General features: G+C 36.5%; 1 protein-coding gene across 7 annotated transcripts; it reads left to right on the top strand.

Annotated features, from left to right (window-relative positions):
- The first annotated feature begins 9,222 nt into the window (after nt 1-9,222).
- Nucleotides 9,223-18,336, top strand: LOC131061414 (uncharacterized). 7 transcript variants are annotated; one of them, XR_009358684.1, is made up of 8 exons: nt 9,223-9,402; nt 9,484-9,549; nt 9,645-9,724; nt 11,324-11,403; nt 11,483-11,628; nt 11,739-11,837; nt 16,699-16,766; nt 16,970-18,329. XR_009358684.1 is itself a non-coding variant. In XM_057995062.2 (6 exons), the coding sequence occupies exons 1-5, from the start codon at nt 9,294-9,296 to the stop codon at nt 16,727-16,729; spliced, it is 366 nt and encodes a 121-aa protein (XP_057851045.2). In that variant the 5' UTR covers nt 9,223-9,293; the 3' UTR covers nt 16,730-16,766; nt 16,970-18,336. The 7 variants fall into 7 exon arrangements, 4 of the variants coding, with proteins under 4 accessions (XP_057851045.2, XP_057851044.2, XP_059065636.1 ...); XR_009358683.1 differs by lacking the exon at nt 11,483-11,628 and having other exon boundaries at nt 11,735-11,837; nt 16,970-18,336; XR_009110537.2 differs by lacking the exon at nt 11,739-11,837 and having other exon boundaries at nt 11,483-11,624; nt 16,970-18,331.
- The last annotated feature ends 288 nt before the right edge of the window (nt 18,337-18,624 follow it).

The raw sequence follows: 18,624 nt of genomic DNA, 5'->3' as shown, positions 1-18,624 counted from the left end.
TATGAAAAATCATCAAAAATTCATATAAAATGAAACTTTGATCCAAAAAATCTAAAATTTTTACTGAAAACTTTTGATAATTTTCCTGACTTGCAAAAAAAATTTGATGCCAAAATTCGAAGCCGTTTGTGAGATCTGATCAAAATAAGGAAAACTCCTAATTTTTAAAGATCTAATTTTTAGGGAAATATTTTGCATAAAAATTAAAATCACAAAGATAAGATCCTGTGTATAATTATGTGAGATTTCCAAAAATGTAAGAAAATCCAAAAAATTCGCTCATTTGCTCTCAAAATTAATTTTTTATGAAAATTCATAGAAAATTAAAATATGCTCCAATAGATTTGAATTTTTCTTTGAGAGCTCTTGATACTGTCTTCAACTTGCAAAAAACATTTTGTGCAAAATTTCCAAGTCGTTTGTGAGATATGATCGAATCTCTCCAAGATCTTGATTTTGTGTCCAAAACCCTAGCATCACAAGGTTATTCTCCAAATTGTTTTACAAAACAACAATATAGAGTTAGAAAAATCTGCAAAAAACATAGATCTAACAAAAATCCATGTCCCACGGGGCGTGCCAAAATTTTTATGGTGAAAATGGAAACAACAATATTGAAAGGCTAAATGAATTCAACTAGAAAACCCTAGCCTAATAACAACAAAGATCCACCATAACATATGAAGATTACCTAAGACAATGCAAATCAAATGAAATCACAAAGATTATACCATCACATGTCCAATAGGTTTGGATCTCCATTCTTCCTATCTCCATTGATCTTGCTTGATATATTTGCTCTCAGATTTTATATGTGCACAAGAGCTCAACAAAGAACGGAAATGTGGTTGCAAGTAGGATCGCATATGAAAGATCGAATGCTAGGATGCTTGATTAGAATGTATATGTCTAGGGGTTGAATGCATAGGGTTGATAATGAAGGAAGCATCTCCTTATATAGAAGACACCATAATAAATGGAGGGATAAGATTGAGAGGTGTAAAAGACAAATGGTCGGCTACGATTAGAGGGTAAGTAGAGAAAATAAGAAAACAATGAGAGGGTAGGTAGTGTATGAATTAAGAGATGAATGACATGTGTCATAGGTAGAAAAGACTAATGAATTAATTAAATAAATAGAGATTTATTTAATTAATAGAGGAAGTGGGATCAATTAAATAAATAAAAGTATTTATTTAATTTAGGAAAAGGATAATTTAAATAAATAAATGTTTTTATTTAAATAAGAAATAAGGCTAGAAGAGGATAAATTAATTAAATAAATAAATAAATATTTATTCAATTAATAGAAGAGTTAGGCTAAAATAATTAAATAAATATTAGACATGACAATTTTAGGTGTCTACAAGAACCAATGCAGACCTACATGAGTGGTTGGTGATGCCTTTTGGCCTCACCAATGCACCTAGTACCTTTCAATGACTCGTGAATGAAGTCTTAATTGAGTTTATTGGCAAATTTGTTATTGTGTATCTTGATGACATTTTGGTCTTCAACAGGTCCAAGGAGGAACACCTTAAGCATGTGGAGATGGTCTTGAAGAAGTTAAAGGAGGCTCAACTCAAAATCAACCTTGAGAAATGTGAGTTCTTGAAAACAGAGTTAGTTTACCTTGGTTTTGTCATTTCACAAGGTTGTTTAAAGATGGATCCAAGTAAAGTAGAGGCAATACTTAATTGGCCTACACCTAGGAGCATAAGTGATGTTAGTAGTTTTCATGGAATGACATCTTTTTATAGGAAGTTTGTGAGAAACTTTAGCCATGTTTGTGCTCCTATCCTTAACACCATTAAAGGAGGGATTAAATGTCAATTTAAGCGGATAGAGGAAGCCAATAAGGGATTTGAATTGTTGAAAGCTAAGATAGCAGAGTTGCCAACCCTTAGATTGCCTGATTTCAGTCAGTTGTTTATAGTAGAGTGTGATGCTAGTCAAAGGGCAATAGGGGCCGTTTTGAGTCAAGAAGGTCATCCTATAGTATTCTTTTCAGAGAAATTGAATGAAGCCAAGCAAAGATACTCCACATATGATTTGGAGTTGTATGCCATGGTGCAAGCATTGAAGAAGTGGCGTCATTACTTGCTACCCAAAGAGTTTGTAGTTTATACTGACACCTATGCCCTTAGTTTCCTTAATGGGCAAGAGAAATTGAATCAAAGACACCTAAAGTGGGTTGAATATTGTTGGTGTAAATAATTATTCATCTTGGATATTATTACACCTCACTTAAGTTTACTTAGGAAATGCATTTCATAGTAGCTTGGGTATGAGACACTTGGGTGTTTGTGCCACATTGGGATAGTGTGTGTAGGAGAATTTCCACCTTTTATGGACTTATCTTATTGTTACATTTCACATTCAGTGGGTAATCCACCTCATGTGAAATATTATATTGTTTTTCCTACCTACCCACACCTATTTCCTACCTACCCTTGTTTCTTATTGAGCCACATGTCATGTTTGTGTGCTCACATATCCATATAGCCTTGCCTATATAAGCAAGCTCATATTCATTATATGTAATGCTTGATGATCCAGTTGATCAGTATTTTCATCTTGATAGAATACAATTTATTTCTATCATCTATTTTGTCTTTCTATTGTATTTTTCATAAAGCCCTTGATCTTGGCAAAATCTCACATGGTATCATAGCCTATAGGGCTTCATTGATTAGTCTTTTGGAGACATTTTGGAGGCTTCAATTTTCGGATTTGGGGATCTTCATTTTGGGGGGGGCGTCGTACATCGATTTGGACATCACGGTTGAGTCCGAGAGACCGTTTCTATAAATTTCGACTATAAAGTCGACTATATTTGGTGAGAAATTTTTTTTGCCTATTTTGGCTAAAGTCGTACGGATTTCAAATTTTTTTAAAAAATTATTTTATGAAAAAATAAAAAAAAACCGAAAAAGCAATAGTAAAAAAATTTAAAAAATAAAAATCTTTTGGGGGGTCCGTAGACCCCCCCCCCCCCCCCGAGATCTTCGTACACTGCAATTTTTATTGCAAGTCTTGCCATTGTTGTCTTGCGACCTGCCGCAACCGTTCAAGTTGTACTTGCTGTGCTCCATTGTCGTGTCCACCGTCGGTGTACCTCCCGACAGGCTGACTGTCAACCGGCCCGTACTCTCGCCGCCGACCGTGTCGATCTTGGCAAAATCTCACAAATACTTACAATCCTACACCTTCACTATCAAGCACAAAAAGGGCACTGCAAACAAGGTAGCTGATGCATTAAGTAGGAGAGTCGTGACTATGCAGGAGATACAATTGCAAAGTGTAGGATTGATTGAGTTAAAAGACCTCTATAAGGATGATAAAGACTTTGTCGAGATATATGTTGTTTGTACTGATTTTTCTAACACCTCACATGTTTCTTATTCAGAGTATATGATACAAGAGGGTTTGTTGTTCAAATGACACCTTCTTTGCATTCCCCAATGTTCTATGAGACAAAACATTATACAAGAAAGGCATCAAGGAGGTCTAGGAGGTCATTTTGACATAGATAAAACTATGGAGTAGGTTAGTAGGTTTTACCATTGGCCCAAGTTGCAATCAGAAGTGAGAAGGTTTGTAGAACAATGTGCAATTTGCCAAAGAGAAAAACGTTCATCAAGTAATGCAGGTCTGTACCAACCTTTGGTTATACCTCAGAGGCCTTGGGAATGTTTAAGCATGGATTTTGTGTTAGGCTTACCAAGAACTCTAAGGGGATTTGACAGTGTGTATGTAGTGGTTGATAGGTTCAGCAAAATGACACATTTTATACCTTGTAAAAGCACCAATGATGCCACCTACATTGCAGGACTCTTCTTCAAAGAGATAGTTAGAATTCATGGCCTTCCAATTAGCATAGTCAGTGATAGGGATGTAAAGTTCTTAAGCCACTTTGGAGAAAGTTGGGCACAAAATTACCCTTTTCATCTGCTTACCATCCTCGATCAGATGGTCAGACAAAGGTAGTAAATAGATCCTTAGGCAATCTATTAAGATGCCTCACCAAACAACATGGGCAGACTTGGGATTTGGTAATCGGCTAGGGAAAATATGCATACAATGACTCGATTAACCAAAGTACATGTAAAAGTCCTGGTGCAGGGCACCTATATCTCCAGACAAATTTTATTTTGTTCTTAAAGTCTTTAATGTGTTTTTCAAGTTGTAATAATGGACCAATCATTTGGGACTCAATAGAGCCATGGTTGAGTTGTCCAAACCTTTGTTGTGTTCAATATGCTATTAGCTGAGGAAGTTGTAATGTTGATGTTGATCATAGCTATAGTACTCTAGGATAAGGTCATTATGTAATAGAGTGCAATATATTGTTTTTAAGTCTCCTAGAATGCATTGAGGGCCTTTTTGAGCCTTGGAATGCACTTGAGTGCAAAGTTGCATTCTCGGGATGAAAAGATGTAAAAGTTGCTGAGCAACATTTTGCAACATTTTGCAAAAGTTGCATTTTCGGATGTTGGCGTTGAAAAGTTGGTTCAACCAACTAAATCATGGGCATATAAGCCAAAAACAACTTCATTGTACGGGTTGGAGGATTTGGAATGCAAAAGCAAGTTTTTGTGTTGTAAAGAAATCTTATCTTTTCACCGTTTGGACTTTTTTTCCTTGTGTTTTGCTTCATTGTACGGTCCAGTACGGACTTGTCAGAAGTATCTCATTACAAGGCATGAGATTTTGTTGAAAATTCTTTCCAGCAAGGTAGATTAGCAAGTCTGGTTGTGTTTGGTTGCAAAGATCTACTCCATTCTCCATGACTAGGTGTAAAACCCTTGCAAAGTAGGGTTTAAAGGCAAAATGGCTCTAACATGAGCATCCATTGATGGAACCAGTTGTAATAATGTGGAATTCTAGGTTAGGGTCTTTACATAAGTTTAGAGTAGGTGTTTTGGTTTTTGCAGGCCTTGGTGATGATTGTGCAATGATGCCCTAGACTCACAACTAGGAGTTGGTGAGTTAGGACAACAGAAGATGTGCGGTTTTAAAGCACAAGTGGATTGGTAGAAGACAATATGACACATGGTTGGAAATCCCTTTGAGTGCCCTTGAAAAATCTTTGAATAGCTTTGGTAGATGTTTTGACTGGTGAACCTTTTCAAGAACAAATTTGTGAGTCACCCGATAGGCCTAAAACCCTTGAAAATAGGACAGTTTTGGTTCCCATATGTGTATGGAGAACCCAGATGCAATTATTCAATATTGTTTGTAACTCTGAAAAGGGTAGTCAAATATGCAATTTATTTATGGCCATGTGTGGAAAAATTTCAAACTAAGTCTTGAAAACCGCCATAGGAGGGCTAATTGTATTAGGCCTATTTGGAATCACTAGAGAGTAAGAGAGGTTGGGAGACCTTGGAAATGGGTTTGAAGGTTATAAAACCCCTAAAAAACTTCAAAGACACTATGTAAAGGCATTTTGAACCCATTGAATGAGTTGGTGTATTGTGATCCTTTGCAGAAGTTGTTGGAGCCTTAGGAGTGGTGTGTAGAGATTGAGGTGGCAACCTCAATAGGAAGAGTTGATTGTGTGAGATCAGTGGCTATACCTTGGAGGAAAGCTAAAGTGGATTAGACCTTAGAGGTCTAACTAGCAAAACCCCTACCAAGTGCCATTGGATGGGCTTGAGGAGTTAGAGGGTTGAGTAAGACAAGTAAACCAAGAAGGTGAATAGGATTAGCTCCAAGATTCTTTGCATCAAGTCCCTTTGAAATAGTGTATGGTTTTCATCCTAGGGGAATACCAGAGCTTAGAGATCTCAGTTCTATGACACCTAAGAGTGCACAAGGTGAGAATTTTGCATAAGGAATCAAAGAAGTGCATGGTAAGGTAAGACAGACCTTACAACAAAAGTCCGAGCAATATAAGATGATTGTTGATAAAACAAGAAGGAAAGTGCAATTTAAGATTGGCGATTTGGTCCTAGCATACCTAAGGAAAGAGAGACTTCCAAAAGGGAAGCCTACTAAGATATTGATGAAGAAGATTGGGCCGCTCAAGGTGGTGCATAAATATGGTCAGAATGCATATGAAGTTGAACTCCCTCCCACCTTAGGTATTTCTCCTATCTTTAATGTATGTGATCTCTATCCATACAAGCGAGAGTCATAAACACATCAGTTGGACACCTCATCACAAGGTACTGAAGATTGAGTGAGAGATTTGCCACCAAGCCAACCAGTCAAGTTGGAAAGTATCTTGGACACGAAGGTAGTAAAGAAGACAAGGAAAGGGGTATACAAACATTCTTGTAAAGTGGGCAGGGTTATGTGAATTAGATGCTATGTGGATGTCAGAATTTCTGCATGGTGTGGAAATTGCAGACCTCTTAACTCAGGGGACTTGAGTTCTTTGTCCCAGGGGAGTATGGTGCAGGGCCCCTACCACTCCATTCAAATTTTGGTTTGTTCTTCAGTCTTTTATGTTATCTTGCATGTTGTAATAAGTGGACCAACCATTTGGGACTTAATGAAGTCATGGTTGAGTTGTCCAAGCTTTTGTTGTGTTTAGGATATTGATATCCTAGAAGATGTAATGTTGACGTTGTTCACAGGTGCACTACTCTAAGAACATAGTCATCATGTAATAGGGTGCAATGCATTGTTTTAGGTCTCCTAGAATGCATAGAGGGCCTTTGGAGCCTTGGAGTACACTTGAGTGCAAGTTTGCATCCTACGAACCAAAAGATGTAAAAAGTGCTAAGCAACATTTGCAACATTGCAAAAGTTGCACTTTTTGTTGTTGGCATGAATAAGTTGGTTCCAACCAAGTGAATCATGTTATTAAAATCCAAGGACAACTTCATTGTATGGGTTGGAAGATTTTGGAATGCAAAGCAAGTTTTGGTTGTAAGAAAAACCTTGTTTTACACCGTTTTCATTGTTCTTTCTTTGTTTTTGTTGTGTTGTACGGTCCAACACAGACTTGTTAGAGGAACCTACTTGCAAGGCATGAGGGATTGGTGAATCTACTTTCCAACAAGGTAGATTATCAAGTTTGATTGTGTCTGGTTGCAGAGATTCAAACCATTCTCTCTGACTAGGTGCAAAACCCTTGTAAGCTAGGGTTTAAGCAAGAAATGGCTCTAGCCAGAGCATCCACTGATGGCACTGGTTGAAATCCAATGGAATGCTAGGTTAGGGTCTATAAATATGTTTAGTGTAGGTGTTTTGGTTTTGCAAACCTTTGTGGTGATTTTACAATGATACCCTTGGCTCACAGCTAGGAGTTGGTGAGACTAGGACAACAAAAGATGTGCGTTTTCAGAGCACACATGGATTGGTAGATCCAAAGTTGACACATGGTTGGAGACCCTATTGAATTCCCTCAAATAATCCATGATTGGTTTTTGCAGAAGTTTTGATTGGTGAAGCCTTCTAAGGCCAAGTTTGCAAGTCACCCGGGTAGGCCTAAAACCCTTGAAAATAGGACAGTTCTAGAAACCTCATGTGTACGAAATACCCAGATGCCATTTTTCAATATTGTATGTAACTTTGAAAAGGGTACTCATAGATGTAATTTATTTTGGGTCTTGTGTGGGTAGATGTGAAACTAAGCCCTGAAAACTGTAATAGGAGGGCTAATTGAATTAGGCCTATTTGGAGTCCGGTATAGCCAAGGTGACCTTGGGAAGGCTTGACGAAGGGTTTAAAGGTGACCAAACCTTTAGAAGACACCTAAGACACTATGTCAATTCATTTTACCCTCACGGAACAAGTCTGAGGATTAAGATCCTTTGCAGAGGTTGTTGGAGCACTAGGGAGTTGTGTTAGGGATTGAGGTGGAATCCTCAATAGGAAGTGTTGATTGTTAAGATCAGTGGCTATACCTTGGAGGCAAGCCAAGGAGGATTAGGCCTTGGAGGTCTAAATAGCAGAACCCTTACCAAGTACCACTCGATGGGCTTGAGGAGTTAGAGGGTTGGAGAAGAGCAAGAAAGACAACTAGGTGATTTGGAGCAACTCCAAGAATCTTTGCATCACTATGATTTCCCCCCCATCTCTCTATGTGTTCCTCCCTCTCCCCCTATCTATCTTTCACCCCACTCATTTTCTTACTAGAACTTTTGAGCACCTACATTATTGTCCAATTATTAAGAATCTATCAAGCATTATTATCAACAAGAGCTAACACTATCATTATCAAGCATCCATTATTTACGATGTGAGATAAGGTGGGCCCATAAGAGTAAATAAAGACATACAACACATTAATGAAACTAAGTATGAAAGTTATACCTTATTGCATGTATGAATGCATCAATAGAGTTATACACAAAGAAAATAAAAATTCATGAAAGTGGAATCAAAATAAAATATTTCAATTAACTGTGTATGAAATTCTACATACAAAAAATAATTGTGTTTTTTTTTTCCGGAGATTTATCTATTCTTCTAAATAAGGCCTATTCTTCTCATCATTTGTGTGTGTGCACACGCGCAAAATAAGAGTAAATAACAATTTTAACATTAGAGTAAATAACAATTTTAACATTATCTCTCAAATTATCTCCAAATTAAATAACTTTTTTCTTCCTTATCGTGCTTCATTTTGTTTTGTTGGTGAATATATTTTTTCTCTCTAACCCTGGCACATGCAACCTTAGTTCATTTTGTTTTGTTGGTGATTATAGATTTTGTGCAAATTAGTTTTGTGTAGATAAGAGATAATCATTTGACATTTTGCCATTTAAATAAGATTTATTTTTAGTTTTCCTTTTATTGTTCCATACAAATTTTAAAGCAAATTCTTTGAAGATTCTACAAAGAAAGGGTATTTGTAAAATTTCTCATTTTGATGCAAGTTTACATATAGATGCAAATTTGAACATCAACACTCTCCACTAAAATAAGACATCAAATAACCATTAAATTTGAATAAATTTTACAAATCATCTAGAAAATAATAATAAAACATTCCATTTTGAGAACAATAAATAAAAGACTTTAATACCTTTCTAAAAAGACAAATAAATCCTCCCCCACATTGAACATTTAATCAAACCTAAACAATTTAGATTAAAATGATCTAATTCAACAAAACATATCATTTCTCCTACTTTTAATATCCAAATAGATCATTGCTAATTAGTCCCGATTATAGTGTTAATCGAAATCATATTATTATAATAATATTAAGTGGCTCCCCACATTACAATTATATAAAGAAGCTCTTTACAATGTCTCGAAAAGCATTCTAGTTTGCACAACTCCACCGACGTGACCGGGCCAAGACTGCAAATTTAGGGTTAGGGTTAGAAATGGATTTGAGAGTTAGACGCAGACGGAGAAAAAGACGGAAGGGCAATGGAAGAACCAAAATCAGAAGCAGCTTGAATATATATAATTTTCCACCATGCCTAAAAAGAGGTAATTTTTTAGATCTTTCGCAGATTCTCTTAATATTTATATTTTCGATTAGGGTTATTTATTAGGGTTGTTTGTTTGCAGTGTTGGGTCAACTTGAGAGGATTGCCAAACAGGGAAATGACCAACCAACTGTATATGGCGATCTCGGTAAACAAATATCAATTTTTCTTTTATCTGTCAACCTTTGCTTTTTTTCCTATTATAATATTTTATTTTTAATCTTAAATTTTACCCATTATCAGGGTTGATTGACAATGCCTATGATCTTGCCTCATTTATTTCCAAGCAATGGGGAATGGGAAAATCGACCTTCATCGTACAGGTATCAATCAAATTCATTTTTAAGCGTATACAAATATTTTTTTCATTGTAAATCGTTTCATCTAAATGTTTTTGAAAAATCCACACAGAAAGCCTTTTGTTGCAAACAGCACCTCAGATGGTATTGTCCCAAAATGATCAATTCCTGTTTCAGAATTTGTTTTGTCCTTGAGAATAAATTATTGCATCCTTTTGTGAACGATAGCTTGTGAAATTGTGAGACTTATTTTCTGAATAGTATGGCTCTTGTGATTCTGAAGAGTTCTTCATCAATCCCCCGGTGGCTTTATGGGGTCCACCGTGAGTTTTATCTAAAGGAACTACATAATACCGTGCCAGAACTGTAACTGCAAGATTGTACTATGCAATGTTTTGTAAAATAATCTGAATTACATTTTACCTGGATGTTCTTCTATGTGTTTTTCTGTCATGTTTTTTGATGATAAACTATGTTGAGATAGAGATGAAAAGGTGTCAGGGAAGTTGCAATAAACGCTAACAGTTTGTCTTATAGTTTAGAAGGGGAAATCTCTGCATCTTTGGAAAGTCCCCAATATAGGTAAAGGGCCTAAAAAGTCTTAGGGACATGCCTCCAAACAACATATCTATTTTTTCTTAATGTATTTAACATTTTTCTGAATTATCTTAAAACAACTCCACCTTTGCATTCAAGTGGAAGATCCACCTGCTCAAATCGTTGCAGGCTGAAATCGTTGGGTTGCACCAAATCCCAAACCTTGAAACTATATGAAGTACAAGATAGCTTTTGACTAAACTAGATCACTGTGATTTCTTTTATATGTGACAATGTCCTTGAATTTAATGCCTCAAGTTTTCAGCAATCCAAGATATGACTTATTTCTCCTTCATTTCAAACTGCTTTCTTGGGGTTCTAAAATGAGAGCCCATGAATGATGAAAGAAATTCTGTGCTTTCAAATCTTTATTCATCTAAAATGCTTAATGCAAGGGGTAATCTGATGTAATTTATTGCAGTAATAGAGGAGTGCCCTAAGCTCCTAATGACCTTTATTGACTGATGTAGTGGGTTTTAATTGGTCATAAAAAATTATCTTGATGACGATGGGTGCTTTTGGACATAATCACAGTTAGAATTGTGATATTTCCTGCCTTTCCTTCGACATCCTAAATACATCAACTGACATTCATGTGACATTCACAATGTCATTAGATTTGGCCCTGCACACCTCACCTGTTAAAAGTACTTGGTAAACTTGATATGCGCCCACCCACCTAGCTTGGTAGCTATGTTTTTACTTTTGAAGTTCTTGGTAGCTATGTTTTTACTTTTAAAGTTGGACATTTTGCATTTAAAAATTTATTTGCGTGCTAATGCCTCAAACCACAGGAAATTTCCGCATAATTCCTATCGGTTCGTAGAATAGGTATACAAACATGATCACATGTAATGGTATTCTTTACCACCAAAACAACAATGATGACACTGTTTTCATGCTACAATGTTCTCCTTGCTCATTCGTGGACATTATTATACTTAATAGTTCTTATCATCCCATTTTCTCATTTTTTCTATAGTTGATTATTCATATAATTTAATGTTTATTTGGTTTGCTGTGTAGGATATGGTGGAAAATGAGGTTTTTGCACTTACCATGGAAGAGGAGGCTAAACCCAACAATGCACTATTTGTCTCCACTAGGTATTATAACATCTGCATCATATTATCAGATTTCAAATAGAGTATGTGGGACTTATATAATATTTTCATCTTAAACCAGGTTAGCATTGAGCTATAAGGTTACTGATGCTGTCATGCTTTCCTATAGCAAAAAAGTCTTGGTGATGCATAAAAATTTAAATCTAAAAATTACTAAGGAAGTCATTTGATACATTTTACCAAGAACATGGTTAAATTATGAGGCAAGTCTTCTAAAAGTCATTGTATCCTTGTTTTTAATGTAAGATATCGTTGACACTTTTGGTAGCAGTTTTTACCTTTTTCATGTTAATGATGTGTTTTCTACTGGCAGGGAGTAAACTTTTATTTGGAACTGTTAAATGAGAGGGGAAAAAGAGAAGCCACACGATTCTTGAAATGCCACTTCTTTAGAACATTCTTTAGAAGCTTGCTCGGTGAGAATGATTGAAGTGTTTATGTGTGGACATTTAAGATGGCATATTTTAGTATGATACCAAGCAATCTTATATAACCCCTGCAGCTTGCTTCTTTTGCACTGATCTAATGCAATGTATTTTTTACCAAAAGGGGCGAGTATGATTATCAAGCAATAAGAGATGAGCAACTCATAAAAAACTTGGCTATAACTTACTTGATGACCACTCCATTGCCTTCACTTTTCTCCTCTGTTTGAAATATCTAATGTGGAATGGAATTGCAGTTTGTAATAATTTACATTGTTAATGCTTATTTTTGTTCTTAATCACAATTTTTTCCATTGGATGTGGGCTGTCAGAAACATCAGATAAAATAAAATCCAGTATTTTGATTGATTAAATACAAGAAACAATTATGTCTTAAGGTCTTGGTTTGTGCAACTTCCATTTTAGCCCCTGCTTGTATTTTGAATCATTTAAATTTTTTAATATACTAATTATTATTTATAATTAATTTTCTATATTTTCTTTTCTGTTCTAGGCTAGATATGTTAAAGATGAAGCAGAGGATAAGTGTTAGATATATTAAAGATGTTTGGAATTATGAATATGTGGAAAATATTCCCTTACAGAAAGATGGATGTGCTCAAAAAGAAAATAATTACTTGTATTTTTCTAACTTCTAAAGAATTTGCATGATAAACATGTATGTTCACCGAATTTCAGTGTATTTCTTTACTTTGATGAAGTTCAGTCTCATCTACGTCTTGCTATTAAAGTTAAGCCACTGACTCCTTCGCAAATGTATTCCCACCTTCCAAATAATACGTGGGTGTTCCTCAATATGATGTATTTTCTCGCCTACTTTTTCACCTTCTACAGTTATATGGCATTATGAGAAAGTAATACATTGGTTTTTTGATGTGTGCCAGAAAAAGATGAATCAAAAGAAAGTATTCAGCATGATAAAGCCTCTTTAGAAATTATCATTTCAAAATCTCTAATTAATCAATTCTTTAAAGACCTCCACCTGGTTGAACATTCCTTAACAATCAACCTGGCCAGGTACTGATCTATGTCGTTATTAGTTTCACATACATAATTGGTACACATTATTTAGGACAAATTGACAAGCTTGACTTAGTCACAAGATATTAGAAGTAATGAAGGCAACATACTACATAAAAAAGAAAGATAGGATTAAAAGAGCTATGAAAACATGCTCTCTTCATTTTAAATAACTAATATAAGCACCGGTTTGTTTGTAATCCATGTCGCCTGGCTTATGACTCATGAGATCTACATTTCCTTCAAGCATTCCTCTAGCTATACATTTTCCATTATTCTGTACAGGGTTCCTTCTAGCAGTCAATGTCGTCACCTGTCATTATCATAATGTTCACGTCACAGAATGTCTTCAAACATTGTTGGTAGCCCCAATGATATTAGGCATCTTTTCTTCCCTTTGAGTACTATCTACCTTCTTGTTTACCTCAATTTGCAACTGGAACCACATCTTATTGCCAAATGGAACTGCAAATTTTCTAATTCCAAATGATCCAAATTAAGTGCAATCTGTTGGAAGTGTAAAGTAGTTGTTCGATCACCATTCGTAACTTTGAAACTTCTTTATTATCTCACTGACTGCCTTAGGAAGTTGCCTGGCTTGTCATAACCACTTCCAGCAATCATTTTTTGAATCATTTAGATAACTGGTTATTACTCATTTATAGAAATGTAGGTGCTTTTCTATTTACCCTAACTGCAAATTTCCCCAATAAAATATTTCCCAGAACTTGCATAACTCAGTTGAATCAACATGGAATCTGTTGGAAAAATTAAGGTTTACATTTTAACAAAATAATTTAAGTTAGTAAGTAATTAGTTGGAGTTAGTTTCCCCTATGATTATTTGGGAAGTAGGGGAAGTTGTATTGGAATGCAATACTTAAGAGTATTTGCACAATACTTTGTAATCACAAAATGATTAATAGTTAGGCCTGCTAATGGGCTTTTGAGGGCTAATCCTCACAGGAAGGGTGAAAAAAAGTCAGGAATGGGTTCCGCCAGATAAGGGCTGGATTAAGGTTAATTTTGATGGTGCTTCTAGGGGGAGTCCCGGGACCTCCGGGATAGGGGTTATAGCTTGCGACGAATGTGGAAGCATTCTAGCCTTTGGAGCAAAAAGGTTGGTGGATGGTTCGAACAATGAGGCCGAGTGTCAAGCGGTTATAGAGGCCATTCTTTTGGCAAATAAATTGGAAGTGAAGAGACTCCATTTGGAGCGGGATTCCTAGATTGTGTTGAATGGGATTGCCAAAGGTCGGATTGGAGGCATGGCAACTTGATAAACACATTAGAAGAATGAATCTCTTGCTTTGTGGGTTTGACGAGTTTAAGGTGTCGCATGTACTCAGGTAGGCGAATGTCGAGGCTGACAAGCTTTCGAATGTTGGTGCTAATGGTTCTTTGGAGAGTAACTCTATTTATTTGAGGACTTACGAAATGTTGGTTCTTGTGAATTTGGTTGATTTTGCTTAAGATGTGGGAAGAGAACCCGAGTTGTTTTTTTGAGGCCAGTTTGGTTTGTCTTTGACATTGGAGTTGTGGGAAGTAATGCTTCTTGTGGAATGTGAGCTATGATCAAGTAGCAAGTTGCACCGACGACGTAGGAGTGATGATGGCGGCTTTTGGAGGGATGTCCAGTTAATGATGCTTGGTTTGAGGTGCTACGTGTGGAGTGATTATTCCTTGATGTGGGCTAGCTATTTTAGGGTCTTGGCTCTTGGCTTTTTGTCATTTCGCAGTGGTTGGTGTTGGTTTGGTTTGGATTGTGAGTTCAGGTTGTGGACGAGAGTGTGGGGAAGTATGGAAGCCAATTTCTCACTGTCTACAGATGGTCAGATGCCAACATTTTGGGTTCTATTTCGTGTAATCGGTTGTCGAATGTTTTCAGGGTAGATGGGGATGTGTTTTGGAGAGCTGTGCGCTTGATGGTTGGGGAAGAATTTTTTAGTGTCAGATTGCAGACCTCGAACAAATCTGGACATTTCTTCGTTGTTTGTGGGATTGGCTTTGATGGTGGGTGGATTGACTGAGCAGGTGCTAAAGGTGACGTCCTTGGTGTTGAGACCTAAATGGTCGGGAGGGCTGGAGGATGTGGTGGCGCGTGCAGAAATTGGTAAAGGTTTGAGGATGCAGCAAGAACCGTGGCGGAGGATTGGTGTGGAAACGGGTGATGTGCAGCCGTTGGTGCTTTGGTCGGCTTCCTGGACAGTGGAGGTCCAAATGGAGGACGCAAGAAAGGGGTGGAGGGACGTGGTGAATTTTGTGAGGGAGTTGGGACCGGCGGAAAGAGTAAAAATCTGTGGTAAGACGACTCTTATCAAGTCGAAGGCGCCATTGGATGATGATGGGCATCCTCTGATCCGACATCAAATTCCCCGGAAGCAAGCAAAGGTGGTGGAGCGGAGCATGCTGCGAGATGGCAGGCCGGGAACCTCGCCAGGTGGTGGGCGGGAGACCCATGTGGCAGGCCCTAGTCAGGGCATTCCTAATTTTTCAAGGGAAGAGGCCCTTGGTTGGTTTAGATAAGCGGGTCCCCTGGGGTTGTCGGGGTGTGGGTGGGGAAGTCTTTAAGAATGGTTTGTTTTTGTGGGGTTTGGGATTGTAGATCTGTTGTCTTTCTCAGGTTCTGGTGATTTTGTAGGGGTGAGACCCCATGTAGTGGTATGCTGTTTAACAGCTTTATGACTGTAATCTTCCCTTTTTAAGCAATATTAAATATCCAGGTTATCGATAAAAAAAAATGATTAATAATTATATTTTACTGTACATGTGGAATCAAATTTCAAGCAATATATGTGGCTTCCATTTTTCCAACAGAAATAGTTGAAGAACTTTCAAGCCCGGATTGCCAAATTGGAACAAAATTTTTCCAATTCTGATGCCGAACTACTCTTCTCCATGGGTGTGGCTCTTAAAGAAGGCAATCTGAGTTAGGCGAGCTTTCAGTGCATTAAGAATAAGTACAATTTGATGCAAGTTATGACCTTAAACTTGGTGTAGGTTCCTTCACTCCTATTATTGGGGAGTTGTGTTTTTTTCTCTTGGCTTTCTGTGCTCCGTGTCATAAGGAATGGCTGTCTGTTGTGTTATGCTATTGATCTCTCTTTGATCACTGTATATGAGCTTTTAACTATGTTGAGCTTAGTACAGATAAACAAAGGTTTTAGCAAATACACCATTGTCATATCTAGGAGCCCATGCAAACTACAATATCATTGGATCAAGTCAAAAGAATAGTCTAAATCTCTAAGATCTCATAAATCATTGCCAAAGCTGAAAATAAAACTCGATTCTTTTTACTATCTGCAATTCTGACACCACATTACTTTTAATTATGCGAGTTTCTGCTTGTAGTTTGTCCTTCTTAGCATTATTGGTAATCTCCACAAGAACATTATCCATGTTTGAAATTATGGAAATGGTTGCATCCCTCGCAACAATTTCTCTTGTAACACTCTTAGAGATAAACTATTCTTCACGACTCCCTAGTTGTTCTAGGGGATGGGTAACAACCCAAACCCAAATGCAATTGTCAACATCTCACTATGATGGAATAGAAGTGATTCTTTCTCCTTGGTGTTCACATCTTTCAATAGTATATCTAACTGTGATTGCCTGCTCCAAGATTTGTTAGTTCTGAAGATGCTATATAATTAAAGATATAGCACGTGCTTTTAATTCAGTTAACAGAAAATAACACATCTGCATTCGACCATGCAACTCAATGGCATGTTAGGACACCTCTATATTTGCATTTAATGTCAATTGAACAACTGGTAGGCTGGGTTATGCTGACATTTTACCTTTGACAGCTTTGATTGGGGAGTATTCAAGTATTGCTGATTTCCATAGTCGTGAAATTCCACCGAATTTCACACAGGTATGTTAATTGGTTCTTATTTCAATAAGTGTTAATCTTTGTGTGTTGTGCAAAGAATCATGGTAACTAGCTTTGGTTAGATTAATCATTTGGAATTAAATAATAAGCAGATAGTAATATAAATACTCTTTCAATTTAAAAAGTGTGATTTTTTAAATTTAAAGTTGAGAAAAATATTGAAATGTTTTAAACGTTTCTTTCAGGCAAACATCTTGTACTATGTAAGAGAATATCAAATGACGAGCAGAGTAAAAGGCAGACATCCTGTACCATGTAAGAGAATATCAAATGATGAGCAGAGTGAAAGATGAGCATTTGTAGAGTGAAAGGCAGACACCCTGTACTATCTATGTTAGAGAACATCAAATGACGAGCAGAGTGAAAGATGAGCATTTGTAGATTACATGAGTGACAAATTACACTAAAGACTACATGACTTTGTGCATTTGAAATAGTATCAGAAAATCTTAGCAGTTGTGGGTTACATGATAGTTTAGAAAGCAATTATTTTGTCAGAAACTATGACAGAAACATGGCCAAAGCTATCCAAGTCAAGGGGCAGTTTAAGGAATCAGGAAAACAACGAACTCGAACAGACCTGTTGAAAGAGAAATCAAATTTAATTTGTACTGTTCAAGTCTCTTGACTTTTCACTTACTTATCCTTTGCAGTTAACATCTGCTAAGCTTGATATCTGGTATCCATCAGGAAGTTTGATAGCTGAGATATTTAAGCAACAATTAAAAGAACATGGTGCAGGAGCTCCAACAACTAAATTATTGTCTTAAAACAGAGGACCAGTTTGTAAATCTTTTCCTAGTGTCAAATAAAGCAATTTCCTTGGCAATTTTATAAGAAAAATTTGTATATATTGTAAGGCAGAAATTCAGTATAATGAGCTTTATAGTCCAGAGCATACAAGGTACGTACATTCTGTTTACAATGCATCCATACCTTTACGGACTATATTTTGTTAACCTAGAAACCTGGCCAATCTAGCTTGGGGATTTGGGAAAGACTTTGAGTTCGGGATTGTTATGAACATGTGAAAAGCTTTTGAAGGCAATGAGGTTGGGTTTCTCTCGGAATTTGTGCCAATTCAACTGGCAAAAGGATTTCATTTCAATTTTAGCGAAGCAACTGTTGAGGCTGAATGATTTTGGAGAGCAGACTCATGGAGCTTTTCTTGCCTTTCATATGGGTTGAACAGTAGGAAAACTATTCTTGATTGTATTGTTTGACCCATATCGGCAACACAAAATATCCATCTCTCTTTATTTCTCAAAAGGACCCTTAATGCAACAAGTAGATTATTGTCAACCTATATTGGCCAAACTGGTTTTGATGCCACTATGAAGAGATAATACTAATTTAATATAATGTCTTGGCTATGTAGCATTTTCCATTCCTTGATAAAAGGACAAGCCTTTCTTTATCCTAGATTTTAATTGATTGAACTCAAACGAGATAGCATTTATTCAGATCGTTGACAGCCAAGAAATGATCACGTAATGATATTGACTGTTTGAGCGGCTTGTACATGGACCAAATTGACCAAACCCTGTAGTTGATATGAAGAAATCATTTGAAGTTGTGGTGCTTTCATGATTTCTAGATGTCTCTTATGGCTGATTTCAAATCCAAAATAGTGCTAAATTTTTTCGACAGTTTTTGAATATCGGTTTTAAATAATCACCATCTCGTAGTATTTTGTTATTTTGTTAAGAGTTATGCATTTACCTATTTGAAAATTCACATGTTTGTGGTGTTTTCATATATTTTTTTTTTTGGTATCAATTAATTTGTTTTCGATTGTTTTTGGCAGTTGCATAGTTTTTTTCTAATCAATGAAATCACT

The sequence above is a fragment of the Cryptomeria japonica genome, chromosome 8 (assembly GCF_030272615.1).
Source record: "Cryptomeria japonica chromosome 8, Sugi_1.0, whole genome shotgun sequence".
Lineage (NCBI taxonomy): Eukaryota > Viridiplantae > Streptophyta > Pinopsida > Cupressales > Cupressaceae > Cryptomeria > Cryptomeria japonica.
Note: the sequence above shows the minus strand (reverse complement) of the source record. Positions and strands in the feature narration are given on the sequence as shown.

Excerpts from the sequence above, each read along its gene's own strand:
- LOC131061414 (XM_057995061.2), top strand. The coding sequence starts at position 9,294 with ATGGATTTGAGAGTTAGACGCAGACGGAGAAAAAGACGGAAGGGCAAT. Across the intron at positions 9,403-9,483 it reads TCCACCATGCCTAAAAAGAG|TGTTGGGTCAACTTGAGAGG; the intron begins GTAATTTTTTAG and ends GTTTGTTTGCAG. Across the intron at positions 9,725-11,323 it reads AATCGACCTTCATCGTACAG|GATATGGTGGAAAATGAGGT; the intron begins GTATCAATCAAA and ends TTTGCTGTGTAG.